General features: G+C 49.1%; 4 protein-coding genes across 4 annotated transcripts in view; 3 read left to right on the top strand and 1 right to left on the bottom strand.

Annotated features, from left to right (window-relative positions):
- Positions 1-3364, bottom strand: part of gak (cyclin G associated kinase) — a gene marked incomplete at its 5' end in the record, with an annotated part of 45889 nt that extends 42525 nt beyond the window's left edge. Inside the window, one exon of the mRNA XM_080532243.1 lies at positions 3226-3364. Within this exon, the coding sequence (XP_080388369.1) occupies positions 3226-3364 (139 nt within the window). The remainder of the gene's footprint in view (positions 1-3225) is intronic.
- A 2558-nt stretch (positions 3365-5922) lies between these two features.
- wdr31 (WD repeat domain 31) lies at positions 5923-13249 on the top strand (the record flags this gene model as incomplete). The annotated part of the gene is made up of 9 exons (XM_080532241.1): positions 5923-5969; positions 6140-6272; positions 6834-6908; positions 7090-7234; positions 7621-7721; positions 7860-7927; positions 9788-9929; positions 12600-12762; positions 13089-13249. The coding sequence occupies 9 exons, from the start codon at positions 5923-5925 to the stop codon at positions 13247-13249; spliced, it is 1035 nt and encodes a 344-aa protein (XP_080388367.1).
- Positions 13250-21525: 8276 nt separating this feature from the next.
- On the top strand, positions 21526-22551 carry LOC308159228 (uncharacterized protein; the record flags this gene model as incomplete). The annotated part of the gene is made up of 1 exon (XM_080532972.1): positions 21526-22551. One exon carries the CDS (start codon positions 21526-21528, stop codon positions 22549-22551), a length of 1026 nt encoding a protein of 341 aa, XP_080389098.1.
- Positions 22552-23312: 761 nt separating this feature from the next.
- Positions 23313-24413, top strand: part of tor4ab (torsin family 4, member Ab) — a gene marked incomplete at both ends in the record, with an annotated part of 12950 nt that continues 11849 nt past the window's right edge. Inside the window, one exon of the mRNA XM_080532973.1 lies at positions 23313-23344. Coding sequence (XP_080389099.1) covers positions 23313-23344 — 32 coding nt within the window. The remainder of the gene's footprint in view (positions 23345-24413) is intronic.

Raw genomic sequence — 24413 nt, forward strand, 5'->3', positions numbered from 1 at the left:
GTCCTCTGTGGTTCAGTGTGGTCCTCTGTGGTCCTCAGTGTGGTCCTCAGTGTCTCAGTGTGGTCCTCAGTGGTCTCCTGGTCCTCTGTGTCTCAGTGTGGTCCTCTGTGGTCTCAGTGTGGTCCTCTGTGGTTCAGTGTGGTCCTCTGTGGTTCAGTGTGGTCCTCTGTGGTTCAGTGTGGTCCTCTGTGGTCTCAGTGTGGTCCTCTGTGGTCTCAGTGTGGTCCTCTGTGGTTCAGTGTGGTCCTCTGTGGTCTCAGTGTGGTCCTCTGTAGCTCAGTGTGGTCCTCTGTGGTCTCAGTGTGGTCCTCTGTGGTCTCAGTGTGGTCCTCTGTGGTTCAGTGTGGTCCTCTGTGGTCTCAGTGTGGTCCTCTGTAGCTCAGTGTGGTCCTCTGTAGCTCAGTGTGGTCCTCTGTGGTCTCAGTGTGGTCCTCTGTGGTTCAGTGTGGTCCTCTGTGGTTCAGTGTGGTCCTCTGTGGTTCAGTGTGGTCCTCTGTGGTTCAGTGTGGTCCTCTGTGGTTCAGTGTGGTCCTCTGTGGTTCAGTGTGGTCCCCTGCAGCCCAGTCGGTAGAGCATGGCGCTAACAACTCTTAGGTTTGGGGTTGAATTGAATTCCCACTGGGACCATACTGACAATGTATGCACTCACTGCAATGTAAGTCACTTTGGATAAAAGACTCAGCTAGATGGCATATATCATTATTATTAATAATATTAGGCTATATTATAAATAGACTGTTGAGTCCGACAAGAAATGCAGATTGTAAAACGTCGACTGCACCAGGCCACTCATTAGGGACGTAGTCCCGTCAGAATCCCTGCGAATCAGATCCAGGAGAACTGTGTTATCGTAAGCCTCAGGCAGCCAAACACCTAATTGATACCCATGTGAGCATTCCTCTGTCTTCAGTTTCACAGCTATCGTGAATGAGTCATGCTACATGCTCTCAGATCCCACTTAGAACGTATTCCGCCCGTAAAGCCCTTTGAACGAGTCTGTGAGGATTTGCTCCAATTCCTCAATGACAAACAATGATATTGGCCTGCTTGCTGAAACGAGAGTCCACAGGAACAGCCACTTCTGTTCTCTCCTCTGCCAAATACTGAAATGCAGCTCCTCCTCGCGCTCTCTCTCTCTCTCTCCCTCCCTCTCTCTCTCTCTGTTGGTTTGGAATGAAAACGTGCCCTGTTTTCTGCCCAATGTCCCATCCATGGCTATGCTATGTGACAGTTGGTATCTCAGTGTACAAACAAAGCTCTCACAGCTCAAACAGCCAGCAGCCACTCTGTAGTTTCACAACGTAAAGGGTGGAAACCTGTTAGGCCAATGCACAGGGAGCGGCCATAGCGACGGACACTCCCCTACCTCAGAAGGCCACAGACCGTAGAGAGAGAAGGAGAGAGAGAGAGAGGGGGGGGGGGGTGAGATAGAGGTAGAGAGGTAGAGAGAGAGAGAGAGAGAGAGAGAGAGAGAGAGAGAGAGGGGGGGGTGAGATAGAGGTAGAGAGAGAGAGAGAGAGAGAGAGAGAGAGAGAGTGTGTGTGTGTGTGTGTGTGTGTGTGTCCGTCCGTCCGAGAAAAGGGACTTCACTCAGCTCAACGTCTGGAGCGGTCAACCTTAACTAGGACAAGGCAGGTAGCCATGGTGACCAGTAAATCAACTACCAGGCCCTCCTCTGAGGTGGCGCTAAAAGGCCCCGGAAAAGAAAAGGCGGTCAGGATCTTGTGTTTCACTGGGCCCTAGAGACAGAAAACCCCATAGAAAAGCCTAGCCAGACATGACAAGAGGAGTCTCACTGACAACAAGCACTCTCATCGCTCGTCTCCGCACTCCACACTAAACAGAGAACAGGCCCTTTGACAACAGGCCTTGGAAACCCCGAACACCTCGATGCTCCCGAAAACTTGCATGCATGCAACACATGCCGTCCACAGTCACACATCAACAGTTCTGGTGGTGGTGTCTGAGCGGGTCTGACCCCAGGTCTATAATGCGGTCGGACCAGTCCACTTGAGGGAATGGTGCCTCTGGACCGAAGGATCCATTCTATTTCGACGACTAAGTCAAAGATTTACAGGCATATTTGTCAACTGAATTCGTTCATTATTCTAGACTACGGAAAGACATGCCTTCTGAGAACATGCAAGCCCCAGTGTAAAAGAAAAGTAGGGTTGTTATTACTACCGTAAGTAGTATCAAAAGCCTTGCACCAGATCTAACGATACCTTGACTCAAAAAAGAAAAAGAAAGGCTGCACAGAAAGAGGAGAGTACAGGTGCAGGGCAGAGCCATACAGACAGGGGGTATTCGGGAAGAATAATGTGGTCCTCTTTTTAACATTCAGTGTCAGTCTCTCTCTTGTCAACACGTAACTCTGCAATGCAGTAGTATAGACTCTGGAGAGATGGGGACTTGCAGGAGTGGTTCTACCTAAACCGTCTCACCACTCTGTAACCGTCTATTTATATCTATTTATTCTTTCCATTTCTCTCTATCCTTCTTTTCAGTGTCTACTATCTTCGAGAAGATGATAGTGTGTGCGTGCGTGAGTGCGTGAGAGAGAGAGACAGAGAGAGAACGAGAGAGACAGAGAGAGACAGAGAGAGAGAGACAGAGAGAGAGAGAGAGAGAACGAGAGAGAGAGAGGGAGAGAGAGAGAACGAGAGAGAGAGAGAGGGGGAGAGAGAGAGAGAGAGAGAGAAAGAGGGAGAGAAAGAGAGAGAGAGACAGAGAGAGAGAGACAGAGAGAGAGACAGAGAGAGAGAACGAGAGACAGAGAGAGGGAGAGAGAGAGAAAGAGAGAGAGAGAACGAGAGAGAGACAGAGAGAGAGAGACAGAGAGAGAGGGAGAGAGAGAGAAAGAGAGAGAGAGACAGAGGGAGAGAACGAGAGGGAGAGAGGAGAGAGAGAGAGAGAGAGAGAGAGAGAGAGAGAGAGAGAGAGAGAGAGAGAGAGAGAGAGGGAGGGAGAGGGAGAGAACGATCTCTCGTTCTGAAGAGAAAGAAAACGTGCATATATATATTGGTCAAATCTCATTCCGGTTGGTGGTGGTTAGAGATCCAACATGTATGTGTCCATCTCATTCACATCACGTCACAAAATGTTGTTGTTGTTGCTAGCAATAGCCTCAGCTAGCTAGCCAGCTAGCCAACAGGTATAGCTTTAGCTGTCAAGCCCCCAACGATTATAAAACCTTGAGTTGTTGGACTCAAAACTCACACCTACCTTCTGCAATAACCCTTCTGATCCGGAGCTTCATGTCGCCCAGCTCCACGACCTGACCCACGAAGTCGTTGTGGTCGCGACCCGCGGAAGGGCCGCCGGGCCCGGCCAGGAAATCCAGAGCCGACTGGAAGAGAGACATTTTGTCCTCCCGAGTCCCTAACCCTAACCTAACTACACCACCGAGCTGTGTCCACAGGGCCTTTACCCTGAGAAAGGGTAAATACTTTCCAACGGTTTCTAAACAATGAAACGGTTATATTACTGAGTTGGTTGGTGGTGAAATGGTGCAATTGTTTCGCTCCACCAAACAGGATGTTTCTCCTACTCGGACAGAGAAGCCATCTCTGAGCTCTCTCTGTGTGTGTGTGTTTCCGTGAGGTGCTGACGTCATCAGCCACCGTGACAGCAAGCGTCATCGTTTTCAGTGAGCGACCTGGTTTTTTTGACAGGTGAATTATTATTGAACTTAACTTTGAAGTCATAATTATTTATTTTTTTCCACAATATTTGTATTATCATTTTTATATACCAACATCAAAGACTAGACAACAAAAGACAAAAAAAGAGAAACATACAATAACAAAATTCACAAACATAGACACACACAACTTGCATCGAAGTCATCATTATTAACAGTTTGTTTTATTATTTGTTAAGTTATAAGTAGTCATCTCAACCACTATGTGATAACTTAATAACGACGAAAACGACTATTACAGTATGTGCACATCATGTGTGTGTTGTGTATATTGTGGTGTAAGATCTGATCCAGCTAATGCTTTTCGTTCGTTTTATACAGTCAGACTGGGGAAATGTCTATGAACCTTACAGGCTTAAACACAATGGATAATGTTTATGACCCCCAACAACCCTTGCTGTAAATCACCTATAATAACCATGTCAAAACAACACTTGCTTTGAATGCATCTCTATAGAACCATACATACGTGTCATGTTTTTTTTTGTCATTCATGTCATATTTGTGTTTGTTTTTGTTTTCTCTCCAAATACTGATAATAGCATTTGGATTAGTTCTTTTCTGATCCATCTAATATGTCAGGCAAGGCAAGGCAAGGCGAGTTTATTTGTATAGCACATTTCATATAACTGGGGCAATTCATGTGCAATAATACTACGGTATGTGCAATATGACAACCTTCGTGCACATAAGGTTCAGAGATAGGAAATGTTAGGATATTTATAGCATAGCATAGAGTACAGCACAGTGTTTTATCTGTACAGTAGTGGATAGTGTACATAGCCTTTATTTATGTAAACCAGCTCCTTTCCCTTCTTGTTTTTAGTATTTCTTTCCTAGCACCAGGGGAGCCCAACTCCCAAATTTCGTTGTTTGGTACATGTACTATATTAATGACAATAAAGACCATTCATTCATTCATTCATTCATTCATCATTCATTCATTCATTCAAAGTGCTTTACATACAGCATTAAAACATACAGAAAAAGAAGGATAGTTAAAAAAATGTCAATAATCTGTAGACTGCTGAAAAGCTCCAAGACTTTTATTTTGAAGAGGAACCTTTTAATTTTAGTGTTGCAAAGTTGCTCCTCCCCCCTCCCTGTCACGTGACCCCCAGTTCGCCTAGTTACAGAGAAAGCGTCGCTAAGGGAAGTGAATGGAAGTGCGACGCGACGCTCAAAGCCGCCAGAGGAGATTGTGTTTTTAACGTTGTTGACAATCGATCGCGAAAGTTGATGAATTCAGATCACTCGATATTGTTCCCTCTCTTTCTTTTAGCTATAGGCGTGAAGTCGTGCAGGTCCTCGCTAGTGATGCAATGTCGCTTGCTTAGTCAGCTCATTCATCTCTCGTGGCATGATGAGAGATAAAAGAAGATTAGCTAGCTGAGTTAGCATGCTAGCTAGCTCCCTCCTGGATCCACCCACCCACCCAGCCAGGTAAGAGGGATGTCAGTCAGTTGTCTTCTTGGGGTGTTAGCCACTAGTGAACCTGCGACATTTGGCCACTGACTTTGCGATATAACAGTTGAAAGAACCGTTAGCCTTAACCCTGCGTTGATCGTGTGTCGAATATAAACCATAGCACAGGCAGTCAGTGACACTGACCATGAAGGATATATAACCATGTTCTCTCCTCATCAGGTGACTGGTCACGTTAATGCGATGTGGCACTAATGGATGATAATAGGATTGCAGCCTCCCTTCCTGCTTGGCGGCTGCATAGGGGACAAAGCTCTGTGGCTGCAGTCTCTGACTTAATCATTTAGGAGCAAGGAGCGCCTAATGCATAGGTACATGACCACACAGTAGTAGTATGACATAAAACGGCCAAAAAGTCAAGCCCAGGGCACTAAAAGGCTTCTGTGGATCTGACACGATTATACAGTAGCTTATACCTGTACCTACCTACAGGAAATATAGTAGTGTCAGGTCAGAAATAGGCTGCACGTGGTGGAGTCGACTTTGGCAAGCAATGAAATAGCCAGGTGGTGGTGGTTGTGGTTGAGGAGGTGACCGACCTCGGTGCTTTCGGCAAGATGTCACCTACGCCTAAGTGAAGGAGGTGTCAACTGTCAATGATTTCATGAAAGGTTCCTTGGCTTTTTGGACTCAACAGAGGGTGATTGACAGCCCGGAGGAGACCGCCCACCCCCCTCCCTGCTCCCAGTCTGCCCGTATAGGGAGGGCACCTGGGTGGTAGCTCTGCCGTAGACATGGGAAAGCTGCAGAGCAGGTTCAAGCGGCGCTCAGACCTGTACAGGTGAGACAAGACATCATCAACGTCAGTGTCATCTAAGATACTCAATATCTAAGATACTCAAGATCTAAGATACTCCAGATCCTAAATTCCACTCCTCTGGACAGACATAGATGTAGATGTAATAGATATAACAACAGCTCTTGTGTTTCTATTTCTGGTTTCCCTCGCAGGACGACCAGGGGCGATGAAGCGGCGAGCGCAGCGGCCAGTCTGGTGGTTCAGTACGAGCCCGCCCACAACGGGGCTGTCAACTGCGTCACCAAGCTGACCCCTGACCTCTGTGTGTCTGGAGGGAGTGACAATGTGAGTGTGACCCATAGTGTGACCCCCCCCTCAGGTTGAGTAGATAGATTCTCTCTCTTACCGTTCTCCCTCAAGTGTGTCGTGCCGTGTACCACTGCGTACTACGCCCCCTTGTGGACTTAAAAAGGACAGGGTATTGTCTAGTGGAGACAATTTTGGTTGAAAACCTCTAGCAGAGTCTAGCTCATTAACACATTAAAACTCATTAAGGGTGAAGACGAGATCTTAGAATGAGAGACTTGGACCTCAGCCCTACATATTACGACATTGTTACCTCCTCATTGACATTGCATAGGAGAGGAACTAATCTAGTGTGTCTGTTGATGTCTGTCCTGTCCTTCTAATGTGTCTGTTGTGTCCTGTCCTTACAGTCTGGTGTGCTGTCGAGTGTGTCTGTTGATGTCTGTCTCCTGTCCTTCCAGTCCAGTGTGTCTGTCTCCTGTCCTTCCTGTCGAGTGTGTCTGTTGATGTCTCTCCTGCCCTTCCAGTCTAGTGTGTCTGTTGGTGTCTGTGTCCAGTGTCCTTCCAGTCATATGTGTCTGTTGATGTCTGTCCTTCCAGGCGGTCGTGGTGTATGATTGGAGAGGAGGGAAGATGTGTCAGTCATTCCAGGGTCACAACAGAGAGGTCACCAAGGTAAAAAACCCCGGCTGTGGCGCTGAGTGGATCGCTAATGGAGGAATATCACACACTAGTGTTTCATTTGTGTGTGTGTGTGTGTGTGTGTGTGTGTGTGTGTGTGTGTATGTGTGTATGTGTGTATGTGTGTGTGTCTGTGTGTGTATGTGTGTGTGTGTGTGTGTGTGTCCACCCCCAGGTGGTGTGTTTCCCAGGCAGCACCTGGATCTTCAGTGCGTCCAGGGACAAGAGCGTGGTGATGTGGGACCTCAACCAGGGGGACGAGCCCATCCAGGAGTTCTGTGGCCACGAGCTGGTGGTCAACGGACTGGCCATCAGCCCAGGTAGAGACCACACCTGTACACACACACACCTGGACAGAAACACACACACACACACACACACACACACACCTGGACAGAAACACACACACACACACACCTGTACAGAAACACACACACACACACACACACCTGGACAGAAAAACACACACACACCTGGACAGAAACACACACACACACCTGGACAGAAACACACACCTGGACACACACACACACACACACACACACACAGACAGGGTTCTCCCCAGGATTTGTTGATTTGTGAAGAATCCTGGACACACACACACACACACACACACCTGAACAGACACCTGTTCAAGCCTGAGCTATAGTAACAACCGTTGTGTAATGATGACATCACGATACTCTTCATTCGATTGATCCTGCAGACGGAACGAAGCTGTGCACCGGTTCCCGTGACAACTCCATGTGCCTGTGGGACATTGAGTCAGGGGTGTGTGAGCAGAGGAGCACCATCTCCCGAAACCTGGTAGGTAACCATGGAAACGGCACGTCTTTCGTTTGAGGTGATGTGGAAGTTTTCTTCTTTTTTTTTGAGATATTTTTCTCCTAAGAAGAAAAGAATGTGACTCCTTGTTCTCTGCCTGTGTGTCTGTCCTCCTCCCAGGTGACTCATGTGTGCTGGGTACCTGGCAGCTCATCTATAGTCCAAACATCAGAAGATAAAACTATCAGGTAGGGGATTTCTGTTCCGTCCGAAGTTCCGTCATTTGCAATCGTGTGTGTGTGTGTGTGTGTGTTTGTTTATTAGGATCCCCATTAGCTAATGCCATGACATTAGCTAATCTTCCTGCGGTCCGATACAAAAATCATATTTGAACAATTGTCAACATTATATATATACAGACAATTGTAAACGTTGTATACATACATACATCATAATAACAAAAGAAAATAATTAAAAACCAAAGAAAATAAATGAAAATACAACAGATCAGCAAACAAGATACATCGTATATTGTTCATTCAGAGTTCAGTGCTCTTTTATTGTTTTCATGAAAGTGCATCTATAATTAGTTTTACTAACATGCTTGGGTAAAGGGTTCCATCCTTTAATGGCTCTGTAAATTACAGTAGATTTGAGAAGATTTGTCCTAGGTCTAGGTGGTAAGAGATGTCCTGAAATGGCCTGTCTGGTCAGATAGTTGTTTTCATTTCTGATATACACTACTTGGTCAGAAAAGTACTGTGTGTCTGTGTTTGTGTCTGCGTCTGTGTGTGTGTGTGTGTCTGCATCTGTGTGTCTCTGTGTATGTCTGCATCTGCGTCTGTGCGTCTGTGTGTGTGTGTGTGTGTGTGTGTGTCTGCATCTGTGTCTCTGTGTGTGTGTGTGTGTGTGTGTGTGTCTGCATCTGTGTGTGTGTGTGTGTGTGTTAGGGCTGCACGATTAATCGATTTTAAATCGAAATCGCGATTTGAAATTATGCGATTAGCTAATCGCAAAGCCTGCGATTTGCCTGCGATTTTTAAATTTATTTTATTTTATTTATTTTTTGCTATTTAGCAGACGCTTTTAATCCAAAGCGATTTACAATTACGAATTACAGGGACATTCCCCCTGGAGTAACTGAGGGCTAAGTGCCTTACTCAAGGGCACACTAGTAGTGGTGTGGTTTCAGGCGGGATTTGAACTCACACAACCTTCCGATCACAAGTCCAACTCACTAGACCACCACTACCCGTATGGGATACGTCATACAGCGCGTCGGATTCAACGTCAATGAACGTCAACGTCAATGAACGTCAACAATGAACGTCAACAATGAACGTGAACGTCAATGAACGTCAACGTCAATGAACGCACACCAACAACATCGCACGTGAAACGCCCACGTTTCGGTAGCTAGCAATAGCAACATTCATGGTGGATAATGGCTTCAGCAGAAGTAGTTTGATGGTATCATGTGGTAATGCTCTCTGAAAATGGATAGATTCATCCAATCACCTGCCAAGTATTTTTTGAAAGTACCTGCCCTTTTCCAAACAGCTTCCAATTAAGCTTTCCTAGATGGTTGTGTGAAACAAACCACCTGAGTCAGGTTAGTAATGCTCCATCACATGTTTTAATCTGAAGCTTGATTTTAAAGCAACCCAACTTTAAAGCAACCCAATGTAAGTTTAGTTCTTTCACTCGTAGCTCGGGCTGTGGGGGTGCTAGAGGAGGGAGCCTCTAAGTCCCCTGAAGACGTACAAACAAACTGCACGTTGATACGACCTTCCTAGCCGGAGATATGGCCACACTTTACAAAAACTTTTTTTTTTTTTTTTTTTTTTGCTATTTAAAAAAATAATAATCGCAAATTAATCGCAATCGCGATATCTGTCCAAATAATCGCAATTCGATTTTTTCCCCAAATCGTGCAGCCCTAGTGTGTGTGTGTGTGTGTTGATACTACAGTATATAAACCTGTGTGTGTGTGTGTGTGTGTTTCTGCATCTGTGTGTGTGTGTGTGTGTGTGTTGATACTACAGTATATAAACCTGTGTGTGTGCGCGTCTGTGTGTGTGTGTGTGTGTGTGTGTCCTGGGTGGCAGGGTGTGGGACAGTCGTACGTGGAACGTGACCAACACGTTCCCAGCCAAGCAGTACATCCAGACCCACTGTGACATCAGCTCCAACTCCAACCACCTGCTCTCCAGCAGCAACGGCTTCGGAGGCCAAGGCTGTGAGGCCACGGTGAGACTGGACTCTTACATTTCGCTGTGCCTGCTTATCTTGTATTGTCTTGCTTTCTCTTGTATTGTCATGTAGTGTATTGCCTGTTGGGTCGTTTCATTGTGCTTGCTGATGTTTTTAATGACATGACTACACCATTCATTTTGTAATAGCCTGCTCAGGGACTACAGATGAAAATTAGCTCATGAGCTAACTCTGGCGCATTTACATTGATGTGGAAACTGATTTGTTGATTAATGTGCACTGTCCCTGGCAAATAAATAAATAAATATCTAACCCGTATTGATCCAGGTTAGTCTCATTCAGATTTTTTTTTTTTTTTTTCAAGAGAGACCCGGAAGCAAGCGAGAGTGATACGATACAATAATACAATTGTGAATCGGACGCCTTTTCCGCAACATTCTCCTTCCTCTTGAGTATTAGTCAGCATTATCGAGAGAGTCCTGTGTGTGGGTGCTTGTTCATTTAACTGTCTGCCTGTCTGTCTGTCTGTCTATGTCTGTCTGTCTGTCTGACCATCTGCCTGTCTGTCCGCCCGCCTGCCCTCCTGTCTGCCTCCCCTCCTGTCTGTCTGCCCTCCTGTCTGCCTCCCCTCCTGTCTGTCTGTCCTCCTGTCTGCCTGCCCTCCTGTCTGCCTCCCCTCCTGTCTGTCTGCCCTCCTGTCTGTCTGCCCTCCTGTCTGCCTCCCCTCCTGTCTGTCTGCCCTCCTGTCTGTCTGCCCTCCTGTCTGCCTCCCCTCCTGTCTGCCTGCCCTCCTGTCTGTCTGCCCTCCTGTCTGTCTGCCCTCCTGTCTGCCTCCCCTCCTGTCTGCCTGCCCTCCTGTCTGCCTGCCCTCCTGTCTGCCTCCCCTCCTGTCTGTCTGCCCTCCTGTCTGTCTGCCCTCCTGTCTGCCTCCCCTCCTGTCTGTCTGCCCTCCTGTCTGTCTGCCCTCCTGTCTGCCTCCCCTCCTGTCTGCCTGCCCTCCTGTCTGTCTGCCCTCCTGTCTGTCTGCCCTCCTGTCTGCCTCCCCTCCTGTCTGCCTGCCCTCCTGTCTGCCTGCCCTCCTGTCTGCCTCCCCTCCTGTCTGTCTGCCTCCCCTCCTGTCTGTCTGCCTGCCCTGTCTGTCTGTCTGCCCTCCTGTCTGCCTCCCCTCCTGTCTGTCTGCCCTCCTGTCTGTCTGCCCTCCTGTCTGCCTCCCCTCCTGTCTGCCTCCCCTCCTGTCTGCCTCCCCTCCTGTCTGCCTCCCCTCCTGTCTGCCTCCCCTCCTGTCTGCCTCCCCTCCTGTCTGTCTGCCCTCCTGTCTGCCTCCCCTCCTGTCTGTCTGCCCTCCTGTCTGCCTGCCCTCCTGTCTGTCTGCCCTCCTGTCTGCCTCCCCTCCTGTCTGCCTCCCCTCCTGTCTGCCTCCCCTCCTGTCTGCCTCCCCTCCTGTCTGCCTCCCCTCCTGTCTGCCTCCCCTCCTGTCTGCCTGCCCTCCTGTCTGTCTGCCCTCCTGTCTGTCTGCCCTCCTGTCTGTCTGCCCTCCTGTCTGTCTGCCCTCCTGTCTGCCTCCCCTCCTGTCTGCCTCCCCTCCTGTCTGTCTGCCCTCCTGTCTGTCTGCCCTCCTGTCTGCCTCCCCTCCTGTCTGTCTGCCCTCCTGTCTGTCTGCCCTCCTGTCTGTCTGCCTCCCCTCCTGTCTGTCTGCCTCCCCTCCTGTCTGCCTGCCCTCCTGTCTGTCTGCCCTCCTGTCTGCCTCCCCTCCTGTCTGCCTCCCCTCCTGTCTGCCTCCCCTCCTGTCTGCCTCCCCTCCTGTCTGCCTCCCCTCCTGTCTGCCTCCCCTCCTGTCTGTCTCCCCTCCTGTCTGTCTGCCCTCCTGTCTGCCTCCCCTCCTGTCTGTCTGCCCTCCTGTCTGTCTGCCCTCCTGTCTGCCTCCCCTCCTGTCTGTCTGTCTGCCCTCCTGTCTGCCTGCCCTCCTGTCTGTCTGCCCTCCTGTCTGTCTGCCCTCCTGTCTGTCTGCCCTCCTGCCTGCCCTCCTGTCTGCCTGCCCTCCTGTCTGCCTGCCCTCCTGTCTGTCTGCCCTCCTGTCTGTCTGCCCTCCTGTCTGTCTGCCCTCCTGTCTGCCTGCCCTCCTGTCTGTCTGCCCTCCTGTCTGTCTGCCCTCCTGTCTGTCTGCCCTCCTGTCTGCCTGCCCTCCTGTCTGTCTGCCCTCCTGTCTGTCTCCCCTCCTGTCTGTCTGCCCTCCTGTCTGTCTGCCCTCCTGTCTGTCTGCCCTCCTGTCTGCCTCCCCTCCTGTCTGTCTGCCCTCCTGTCTGTCTCCCTTCCTGTCTGCCTGCCCTCCTGTCTGCCTCCCCTCCTGTCTGCCTCCCCTCCTGTCTGCCTCCCCTCCTGTCTGCCTGCCCTCCTGTCTGTCTGCCCTCCTGTCTGCCTCCCCTCCTGTCTGTCTGCCCTCCTGTCTGTCTGCCTGCCTGTCTGTCTGTCTGCCCTCCTGTCTGCCTCCCCTCCTGTCTGCCTGCCCTCCTGTCTGTCTGCCTCCCCTCCTGTCTGTCTGCCCTCCTGTCTGCCTCCCCTCCTGTCTGTCTGCCCTCCTGTCTGCCTCCCCTCCTGTCTGCCTCCCCTCCTGTCTGTCTGCCCTCCTGTCTGCCTCCCCTCCTGTCTGCCTCCCCTCCTGTCTGCCTCCCCTCCTGTCTGTCTGTCTGCCCTCCTGTCTGTGTGTAGCTGTGGGACCTGAGGCAGCCAGGCTGTAAGGTGGTGGAGTACCGGGGTCACCTCCAGACCACGGCCTGCTGTGTGTTCCTGCCCTCCAGCCCCGGCAGCCCCGCCATGGTGGCCTCCTCCTCCCACGACAGCTCCGTCAAGATCTGGGACCAGAACACCGCCGGTAACACACACACACACACACACACACACACACACACACACACACAGGCCATACACAAACATGCTAAATGGTTAGGAATTTGACAGACTCCGTTTCCCTGTCATTCATTCACTCATTAACACACACACACACACACACACACACCCTCTCCGTCTTCCCTTTTATACTGTAGTTAGTCATCTTGCTCTCTTTCTCATTGTTTCTCTCATTCTCTCCCTCCCTCTCCCTCTCTCTCTCTTCCTCTCTCTCTCTCCCTCTCTCTCTCCCTCTCTCTTTCCCCCCTCTCTCTCTCTTCTCCCCCCCCCCCCCCACCCTCCTCTCCACAGAATGTTATGCCACTCTGACCATGGACGGTGCTGGTCCACTGGTTGCCTTGGCGCCCAGCGACCCCACCAGCCTGCTGTGTGCCAGCTTCAACGCCGGGCTGCACGTCCTGCACCTGGGCCAGGGCACGGGCCTGGACCTCAAAGAGGTGTCCCGGTTCTGATTGGGCGGGTGCAACGGAGCAACGGTGGTATCAGATACAGTATACTGCTGCCCCCCCCTTCCCCCCCCACATATTTACTTACTTAGCCACCACCCAGACTGAGAGGACCAAGGGGCGTCAGGCCAGAGAGCAGAGAGACCCCCCCCCGCCCCCATCCCTGGGGGTCAAGGGGCGTCAGGCCAGAGAGCAGAGAGACCCCCCCCCGCCCCCATCCCTGGGGGTCAAGGGGCGTCAGGCCAGAGAGCAGAGAGACCCCCCCCCCCATCCCTGGGGGTCAAGGGGCGTCAGGCCAGAGAGCAGAGAGACCCCCCCCCGCCCCATCCCTGGGGGTCAAGCGTCCATCCAGAAGCCAGATGGATGGACGGACAGACGGACGGACGGACGGATGGAGAAGACTAGGAATAGGATTACCACTGCCGTAGATCTGTAGCGCTGATGCAGCAGACACTGACTGTGTCAGAACAATCAGGGAGAACCTTTCTGGAACATTCCACTCAGAGAGATAAGAAGCGGGGTAGGGGCCAAGGGGGGGGCGGGCGGGCGGGTGGGTTGGATTGGGATTGGGGTGGGGGTGGGGGTGGGGGGGGACATGGCTCTGGGATGTGTGTGTTTGGATGTCTGTAGACCGAGCAGCTCATGCTAGCAATGTGGCTAATGTCGTGTTAGCTAAAGGTACACTAGTGGTCAGTGTAGGCCAAAGACCGTTGAGGAAATAACTTGTAAACAAAAGAAAACTAGTTTTCAAAAATAATGCTAAGGGACTCTAATCACTGTTTTAAACCACTGCTGTATGAAATGGGTGAGCCATATCATGAATTATGTTACTACTTCACCTATAGGGACAGGCTATAGGGCGCTGCTGGGTTGGAAGATGTCATCGCGGCACTTTCATTCTGCTACAGTTTGTCTGAACCACTGAGCAATAAGATCCACTGCTGTTTAATGAGCCTGGGGTCAAACTCCTTCAACCAGCCTGAGGGTATTAGCTTCAGTTAGTAGTCGGCGCCTTGGTAGCCAGTTATATTGAGGACGCTTCTGATAGAAACGATGGTGCGTTCAGGCGCTCCTCGGAATCTGCATCTCTCAAGGCCTGCTGAACACGCACATATTACATATTGTCCTCCAATGCTTTTTTTATGGTTAATATTTTTATTGAATTTCACATAGAGACATGTACACAACAGGACATCAGAACAACTAGTGGTCCGTGGGGAGGGTTATTGTCCCATGTAAGAGTAGAAAACTAGTTTTTGCGCTTCCCTATATGCTCCAATGCTTTTTGACGAAGCAAGTGGAGGACGGAGGAGAGGATGTGAGGAACCGTGTCTCTAACAATTTAGACAAATGTAGGATTTGGCGTGGGTGTCCCTGTTACCTGAGATGGCTCTCAAATGGGATGAATCAGAATTCTCAGAGGCAGGCCGACATGAGTTGCCTATTTCCGAGGAGCAAATGAATGCAGCATGATATAAAAAGAACAATATGATAAACCGTAGAATCATTGTCTTCTTTCCGAGGACTGGACAGTCATATTCACATTTTTTGTATTTATTTTATTTAACCTTTATTTAGGCAAGGAGTCACATTGAGACCACGGTCTCTTTTACAAGGGAGCCCTGTGTACACATCATGTAAAAATGGTGGATGACTATTACAGACAATAGATGACATTGTTCTTTTGACAAATGATGCTGTTAATTATGATTTGCTTTTCATGCAATTAAATCATTTTTTAACTGTTACAATCACTATCTTTATTTATTTTTTTAATTGTCATAAAAACTGTGCCCAAAATAATCTTTGGCTATTGGTTAGGATCTAACCCGACTCTGTTTGTATAGAAAATGTAATTTTGTGTTTGATACCAGTAATAAAGAATATGTAAATGATTATCCCTGTGTTTTTGTTTTTGCTCATGGCTTCCACCCAACACAGATCCATACAGAGGCACAGCCAGGACTCTGCCATGACTCTGCTAAATGATCCTTACAGGCTGAAGAGGCTATGGGCAGCCAGCATTAGCCTACATAATAAAACTAATAACTGACGATAGATAAATAGATATCGTGAGCTTAGAATTATAAGGTGCTATCTCCGTTTAGGGTAGTTCAGAGATATTGAGCTTCAACGTTTTTACATTCCATTATGTTTTGTGAGATGGAACCTTTGTATTTGATTAATTACTAACAAAAAAAAAATCAACATTTTAATAAATAACACCACCCAGGCATTAATAAACACCTAATGGATCAGATTATGTAAAAAAACTCAATTTTGACAAAAATGGAGATAGAACCTTATAATTCTAACGTCACAATATGCTGGGAAGTTGAAAGAAAGTTAGTAGCCTTATGGTAGCAGATAAAGTTAGATGGTTTGGTTGGATGGATGAATTGATAGATGTTAGATATATCTATAGATAAAGAGATACAGAAGATGTGATGAGCATTACATAGAATAATAACCACATAGGTATGTAGACATACCTTTACTTTCTATGAAGGAGAACGGGGAACTTATGAGAAGTGGTCTCCATTTGTATATAACTACTACAAAAATTATTTCCAGATGGAAATGTGTGGACTTGCAACGTCTTATTTTGGTAGTAGAAACAGTTTATCATCATTATCCCACATCATTCAGGCTAATATGGCACACAAAAAAGGAATTAAACTACTACAAAATCTAAACCCAACTATGGCTGCAACCGATCTTATTCATATTTGAAATGATATTGCAGGCCAACTACTGTTCAAATTTAGATTAATCAAAGTCTAATTCACAAGTTGAAATAGACTTTGGTTTATTGTACATTACTTTCATATGTTGGTCTTGCTAACGGTCTAATTATGGGCCGACTAATCAACGTCAAGTGTCCGCAGGTGTCATCACCGACAGCACATTTGCGCATGGCCGGTTTGCGCGCTCGTTGTTGAGCAGGGAAGTTTACATAGCAGCCTGATCTTACCTCTGTGGTCATTTGACTAGCCAACGCATGTATGTTTCCTCCTATTATTCCAGTATTCAAATTGGAACTTAGGGGGGAAGGCCGAATGAGAGGGAGAAAGAGGGGAGGGAGCTCGAAGCAAAGAAAGATCAACAGTTCGTTTGGAGTGCGTTACGACCTTGCCCGGGGGGACCAACCTGCGCTCCCTGGCTGGACCCAACTTTACGCACGGACGGACTGGCAGCAGAGGACTGATACATGACCCAAATAACCACGGGAAGACTGACTAGAAAGGTAGCTGTATGTTATGTTATGTTAGAGCTGGAGCTCTACCTTACTCCATATGTGACAGTATGCGTGTGGGTTTGCAGATGGTGGATACACATTGTAGCTACTCCTTTGATTACCTCTCACCACCACCCAATCGAGTTTCAGGTTGTCTAGTTACGTCACATTAGGCTACACAAGTGTAAGAGAGTAGGCTACAATTCTTTGGCTTCGGTTCCTTGACATTGCAGCACAGAGACCAATAAGACAGGAGGACTCAAGTTAAATAAAGTGACAAGTTATAAGTCATGCAACGTGATAATGTAGTCCTTAGACAACACCAGGACTATTGGGCTGTTTATTATCTGTCAGAGGATCAACTATTTCACTTTTAACGTTTCCCCCTTCTTTACATACGTTGCAGGTCATAATATATCCTCACTCACAAAGCCAGACTCGTCAGTGAGTATCACATCTATTTGTTTCAGGTGTGTTTGAAGTTAGCCCTACTCTGTTGATGTGTCTTAACCATGTGCAGTTTTTATCTTAAGGGGAATATTGTTGTCTTTGTGCAAAAAAAAAAAAATCTTTTATCCCGGCTGCTCTAAGACTGTTTAACAGCAAGGGTCAAGGCTCATGAATTTGTATCGAATTGAATCTGCATTTATTTATTTATTTTAATCATCATCATTACTTTTTAGTATTTTAATATCATAGCTATAGCCATCATTTTACAAATTTTTAATCAATTTTAACAGTAAAATCAATGTGTTGCTGATATAACTTGCACTTAAATCTTTACACCCCTTTTATATGGAATGGAATGGAATGGACTTTATTTGTCATTGCTACAGTACAGGTACCAAACAACGAAATTTAGGAGGGGAGGCTCCCCTGGTGTTTAGGAAAGGAAAAAGAAAACACATTTTAGAAAAAGCATAGATGCATAAAATCACAAGAAGGTAAGGAGCTGGTTTACATCAATAAAGGCTATGTACACAATCCACTGTACTATACTGCACAGATAGTCAACTAGGGTTGTCATATTGCACAAAAAGTATTTTTTCACATTATTTTAAAGTGTCACAGTTTGCAGGCTTGAAAATGTACATGTTTGTGCCTCAGCACTAGCTGCCATACAATCCGTCCGGACTGTCCTGGGCCCAGAACTTAGGCCTTTTCTGTGTTCAGGGCCTTGACGGCCCTGTGGTAGAAGCTGTTCTTCAGTCTGTTTGTCTTAGCGGCCGGGGTCCTGTACCTCCTGTTCGAGGGCAGCTTGACAAAGTGTTCGTGCCCAGGGTGGGTCGGGTCCTTGGAGATCTTGGAGGCCCTCCTGAGACAGCGTGTTTTGTACAGCTCCTCCAGAGAGGGGAGGGGGGCGCCGGTGATCTTCTGTGCTGTTCTCACGACTCTCTGTAGCTCGTTTCTCTCCGCTGTTGTGCAGCTGTGGAACCAGTTGGAGATGCCGAAGGTGAGGATGCTCTCCACTGCGCCGTGGTAGAAGGCCACCAGTATCTCCTGCTTGTTGTGTTGTTTCCTGAGGCATCTCAGGGTGTATAGCCGCTGTTGTGCCCTCTTGATGGTGCCTTTAGTGTTGTCCTTCCAGGCCAGGTCATCCCGCATGTTGTGTCCCAGGAATCGGAGGGTTGAGACTATCTCCACGCTCTCTCCGTCGATGAGCAGGGGCTGGATCTCGGACTTTTTCCTCCTGAAGTCTACGATGAATTCCTGGGTCTTTGACTTGTTTAGCAGCAGGTTGTTAACCTTGCACAGCTTGCTCAATTGCTCTACCTCATCCCTGTACGCCGCCTCGTCCCCCCCCGAGATACATCCCACCACGGTGGTGTCGTCTGCAAACTTTACGATGTAGTTGCTGGGGTGGATGGGGGTGAAGTCGTGGGTGTAGAGGTTGTAGAGGATGGGGCTTAGCACGCAGCCCTGGGGTGACCCAGTGCTGAGGCTGAGGGCTGTGGAGGTGTGGGGGCCCACCCGCACCCTCTGGGGGCGGTCGGTCAGGAAGTCCTTGATCCACGCACATATAGAGTGTGATAGACCCAGGTCTAGTAGTTTGGTCACTAGCCTGTCTGGAAGGATGGTGTTAAAGGCGGAGCTGAAGTCCACGAAGAGCAGTCTCGCGTAGCTGTTTCCCCTCTCCAGGTGGGATAGAGTGGCGTGGAGAGTCGTCGCTATGGCGTCCTCTGTGGACCTGTGGGCTCTGTAGGCGAACTGGTATGGATCCAGGTTGGGCGGGAGGCGTGTGAGTATGTGGGCCCGGACTAGTTTCTCGAAGCACTTCATGATGATTGGTGTGAGTGCTACCGGGCGGTAGTCGTTTAGGCAGCTCACCGTGCTTTTCTTCGGGACTGGGATGATAGTTGAGGTTTTCAGGCAGGGTGGGACGGTGGCCTGGGACAGGGACTGGTTAAAGATGTTGGTGAAAACCCCGGCCAGCTGGTCGGCGCAGTCTCTCAGCACCCGTCCCAGGACGCCATCCGGCCCCGAGGCTTTCCTGGGGTCCACCGCCTTCAGTACGCGTCTCACCTCGTGCTCTGTGAGGGTGAGGCTGCTGAGAGCTGGAGAGAGTGGTGTCTGTGTTGTGGTTACCTCCGTTCGCCCCTCGTCGAACCGGGCGTAGAAGGTGTTCAGCTTTCCCGCCAGCAGGGGGTCGTCCTCTGCGGCTGTGAGCCTGTTGGCTCTGAAGTTTGTCATCTGCTGAACCCCCTGCCACATCCGCCTGGAGTCGTTGCTCATATGCTCACCTAACAAGCATTTTAAGAAGAGCAGGATGACATACTGCGGTCAGGTCAGTCTAATTAGGAAGTCTATTCTTATCCAAGACCAAAAAACATAGTATTTAAGGGAGACCAACTAGCCAGGATGTCTGACATGCGCAAGACCTTAAAGGTGTAGTATTTAACATTAAGCGTTCTAGTTGTAATGTCTGTGTTTAATTGATAGCAAAGGGGTAATGAGATCCCTTGAAGGAAATCTTTCATTTTACGAACACGGTTTTGGCCCCAAAAAGCACTTTCTAAAATGCGGTGTCCTACCCGACACTCAAGCCTGGTACACACATACAGATAATCTGGCCGATTTTGGCCCGATTTCCCCCCTTCCAACCAAGGACAGCAAACGCCTGATTATCGGATGACTCTAAAGATTATCCTGCAAGATTATCCTGTGGTGTGAGGTGTGTTAAGTCCATTTCTCCCGACAATCTGCTTGGAAAATGGTCGGGCCGACGATCGTAAATATTAAACGTGTTCAATATTTACGATCAAAATTCCTTTTGTGTGTGGGCGACCCAGGTGTGTTCTAGGGGAGGGGCCAGGGGTGTTCTAGGGGAGGGGCCAGGGGTGTTCTAGGGGAGGGGTCTGGGGTGTTCTAGGGGAGGGGTCTGGGGTGTTCTAGGGGAGGGGCCAGGGGTGTTCTAGGGGAGGGGTCTGGGCTGTTCTAGGGGAGGGGCCAGGGGTGTTCTAGGGGAGGGGCCAGGGGTGTTCTAGGGGAGGGGCCAGGGGTGTTCTAGGGGAGGGGCCAGGGGTGTTCTAGGGGAGGGGCCAGGGGTGTTCTAGGGGAGGGGCCAGGGGTGTTCTAGGGGAGGGGCCAGGTGTGTTCTAGGGGGGAAGGGCCAGGGGTGTTCTAGGGGAGGGGCCAGGGGTGTTCTAGGGGAGGGGCCAGGGGTGTTCTAGGGGAGGGGTCTGGGGTGTTCTAGGGGGGAAGGGCCAGGGGTGTTCCAGGGGAGGGGCCAGGTGTGTTCTAGGGGAGGGGCCAGGGGTGTTCTAGGGGAGGGGCCAGGGGTGTTCTAGGGGAGGGGTCTGGGGTGTTCTAGAGAGGTGGACTCGCTGATTCTCGCCATTCTGTCTGTGGTGGCTGCCTTCTCGTATCGCGAAAGTATGCAGAAACGCAACACCTAAGTCCGCAAGTCTATTTTGAGGGGGCGGGTTATATTATTATTATTATTATTATTATTAGGAACAACAAACTTACGCACTGCTCCTTTAAACATATAGAAACATATTAGTCAACTTTTCACATCACAGCTTTAACTCACTAACTGCCAATGAATTCTAGAACACTGACTGAGTTGACACTGTTCATCCTCTGGTCACTCTTGTACAGTATCGGACTTGTTGCAACCATCTAAAGGTCAGAACGGTGCAATCTGCGGTCCATCTGCTTTGCATACACGCTGCATGGCGCATGAAGAACGCTATCAAACACGTTTTCGATACCGTCCCTTATTCCATGCGTCAGAATGAGCCCGTCCTCTGATTTCTGCCTCCGCCAGCCTCCCCTGCAAAGCCGTGCTAGTCATAATGGCCCTGCTGTCCTCTAGCTTCCAGTCACAGACAGTAAACATGTTCTGTGTGCGTCCAAATGCAAACGAAGGCAGGCTTTTATTTCCAAGGCAAATATGTGTGCTATTGATATCCACAAGGAATCATGTGTTCACTTATCATGTGGTAACAGGATCCGTCTAGAGTTAACAGGAAGGGGGGGGGGGGGGTTTGAGGTTTAGCATCATGAATGCCAACTGGGACAAATCAGACAATGCAGTTTCAGCGTTGTCCCCATTGGCTATTAGAGAACAGACTGGTTTCAGATGCACGGCCTTCAGCAAACTCCTACTGTATGAAGGTCATAGTCTCGATTATGTTGTTTATGTGTTGTGGTCCTCAGTTGGTAGAGCGTGGCGGCGCTAAACCAACACTTGGGAGTTCAATTCCCGCCGGGACCATATATACAGAAAAATGTAACGCACTCACTGCAATGTAAGTCGCTTTGGATAAAAAGCGTCCGCTAAAATGGCCTATATGTAAATGGGATGAGTTGTTTTCACACTTGGAATGATTAGCTGATTAGTCTCAGCTGACCTTAGGGGCACACAGGATTATTTGATCAATCTCGATTAAACATAAACAACAACAACAACTAAAAAACTGGGCCTTGCCTCTTGTCTCTCCTCAGGTTCCCAGCAGTGCCATGCTGCTGGTAGTGCCCTCCTTCTGACTCTGCTGCAGGCCAAAGGTGCCAACCCCTCACCGCCCATAACCTATCCACCATGGACCCCTACATGGACCCCTACCTGGAGACTCAACTGGACCCCTACCTGGAACCTCACCTGGAACCTCACCTGAGGCCTGACCTGGGGCCTCACCTGGACCCCTACCTGGAACCTCACCTGGGGCTTCACCTGAACCCCTACCTGGGGCTTCACCTGGGGCCTCACCTGGAGGTTCCCCTGGACCCCTACCTGCAACCTCACCTGGGGCCTCACCTGGACCCCTACATGGACCCCTACCTGGAGACTCAACTGGACCCCCACCCGGACCCCCACCCGGAGCCCCACCTGGACCCCTACCTGGAACCTCACCTGGAACCTCACCTGGGGCCTCACCTGGGGCCTCACCTCGACCCCTACCTGGGGCCTCACCTGGGGCCTCACCTGGAGGTTCCCCTGGACCCCTACCTGCAACCTCACCTGAGGCCTCACCTGAGGCCTCACCTGGGGCCTCACCCGGCGCCCCCCCTGCCTGCCGTGGAAGAGGAAGCCCCGGACCTGGAGTGCGCCGTGTGCTTCAGCCAGTTCAACAACGTCTTCCGCACCCCGAAGATGCTCCAGTGCGGCCACACCTTCTGCCTGGAGTGCCTGGCCCGCATGAACGTCAAGTCGGCCCAGCCCAACTCCATCCAGTGCCCCCTGTGCCGCGGCTTCACCCCCCTGCCCGACCTGGGGCTCCCCAAGCTGGCCACGGACCCGGCGGTGCTCTCCTACCTCCCGGCGGCCATGCAGCGGGTCTACAGCATCCGCTTCAACCGCAGCAAAGGGAAGCTCCAGGTGAAGAGGTCCTCCGAGGTGCCCGTGTCGCTGCGCACCGTCAGGCACTCCCTGGACGTGGGGCTGCCCAACCCCCCGGCGGGGCTGAGGGCGGCGGAGGAGGCGAGGCGGGCGAGGGGGGCGAGCGTGCTGCTGCTGAGACTGTCCAACAGGCCGGCGTGCAGAGCCTTCCTGTTCACGTCGGTGGTGATGATGATGGTGCTCCTGTCAGGGATTATCATCTTCCTCCTCGTGTTCAGACAGAAATGAGACTGGCACACACACACAGAGAGAGAGAGAGAGAACTCTGACTTGTGGGAAGAAAAGCCTGCACACTATTGGCAAGTGATTGTTTTGTGTTGCAGAATCAGCTACAAAACCAAAACGTTTTGGTCCCAGCACTGCTGTAAAAGTGTTGGATGTCCAAATCCTCTCTCCCCCCCCCCCCCCCCCCCCACCTTCCCAGGTTGCACTGCCACAGCAGGCCTTGGAACAATGCAACAAACGACAATGCATCATTAGAATGAAACAAAATGGCCGCCTCGTCGGCTAAACTGCAACAGATCACAGACCTTACTCGGAGATGTGTCTGTTACTAACGTTGATAATCGTAGATTTTAATTCCTGCAGCATATTTCAGCACTTTTAAAAAGAGTCCTAATGTTACGCCTCAGCTTATACTGTTTATGATGTATTGATGATGTGTTTATAAGTTGTCACCACATTCTGAATATGTACTACTACCACTACTACTTCCTCCTACTGTGATACACCCCGACCAAGAAAGTCCCCTTTCTCTCTGAGGCTGCTAACACAGTCGTACGCCACAGGCCAGGTGTTTCAGCGTAGCTCAGGGGAGGCTGGTGGAGGTAGAAATCGGAGGACGGGTTCATTGTAATGCATGGAACTGAATGAATGAGGAATGGTATCAAACACATATTCGACACCATTCCTTATTCCGTGCATGAGAATGAGCCTGTCCTGATTTCTGCCTCTGTCAGCGTCCACTGCAAAGCTATACTAGGGTCATAATGACCCTGCTGTCCTCCAGCTTCCAGTCACTGTAAACATGTTCTATGTGCGTCTATGCAAACGCTTTGGCTTTGGATATGCAAATCAACAGTTATGTTTTGAGGTTGAGACACCATGACAGGGAGCTGGTAATTGGAAAGGGTGTAAAGGGTAATTGGAGAAGGAAGGCTTGACATGGTTGTTTCTTGAAAGCAAAAGTATAGTATAATAACAGAGATGGAAATATAAATGTTTGTGCTTGTCTTTCAGTGTTTATGCTATTTTGTTTTTCCTTTCCTTTTTCTTTTCTTTTACTTGGTGACTGGTACTTATTTTTTTAAAGAAAATGTATGATAAAGATTTTATTGTGATGTTGAGCTGAGAGAGACTGAAACACTGTTCTATTACGGGAGAAACCAAGTTTACATGCTTTGCTTATTTGAATGTTGTCATTTCCTTGTCAGGTCACACTTGCTGTCACTTTTTCCTCTTATTTTTTTACCCTCTCAGTTTATGCCATCTCACATAGTTTAGGTTTTAGCATCCTCCAGATTTTTTATCATGATGAAAATAATAAATCTTATTTTATGTATTTAGCTACTCCCTTGATGTTACGTTACATTGTGTGTGTCAAATATTGCACTACCAAATTATTATTCAATTATTATTATTATTTGCATTTCCTAAACTTTAAATAAAGTTAATATGGAATTATTTGTGATGTTGTGGCCTTTTTTAGTATGAAATACATCAAGTCTGTACAGGGTCTCTTGTAGGGGTTAGTAGCTTCGTTGTCATCCCAGTGCAGTCATTGTGCTGTACAGGGGCAGCTGGTGCAGGTAGAAGTTGGAGGACGGATTCTGTAATCGTAACGAGGAACGGTATCAAACTTGCATGCCATTTGTAATGGAAAAATACTAAGACCGAATTGTATGTTGATTATTCTTGACTTGAACTTGACCTGAACTTTCTGCAACCTTACATGGTCTTGTGATTCAGTAGATGCTTCCACTTTTAAAGGGCAACCATACTCATGCAGGTGGTCCAGAGGAGATGTGCAAAACGGTCCTCCGATTTCTACCGTCTCTAGCCTCCTCTAAGAGATGTGTATGACCACGCTG

Source organism: Nansenia antarctica (genome assembly GCF_963989245.1).
Source record: "Nansenia antarctica genome assembly, chromosome: 5".
Classification (NCBI taxonomy): domain Eukaryota; kingdom Metazoa; phylum Chordata; class Actinopteri; order Argentiniformes; family Microstomatidae; genus Nansenia; species Nansenia antarctica.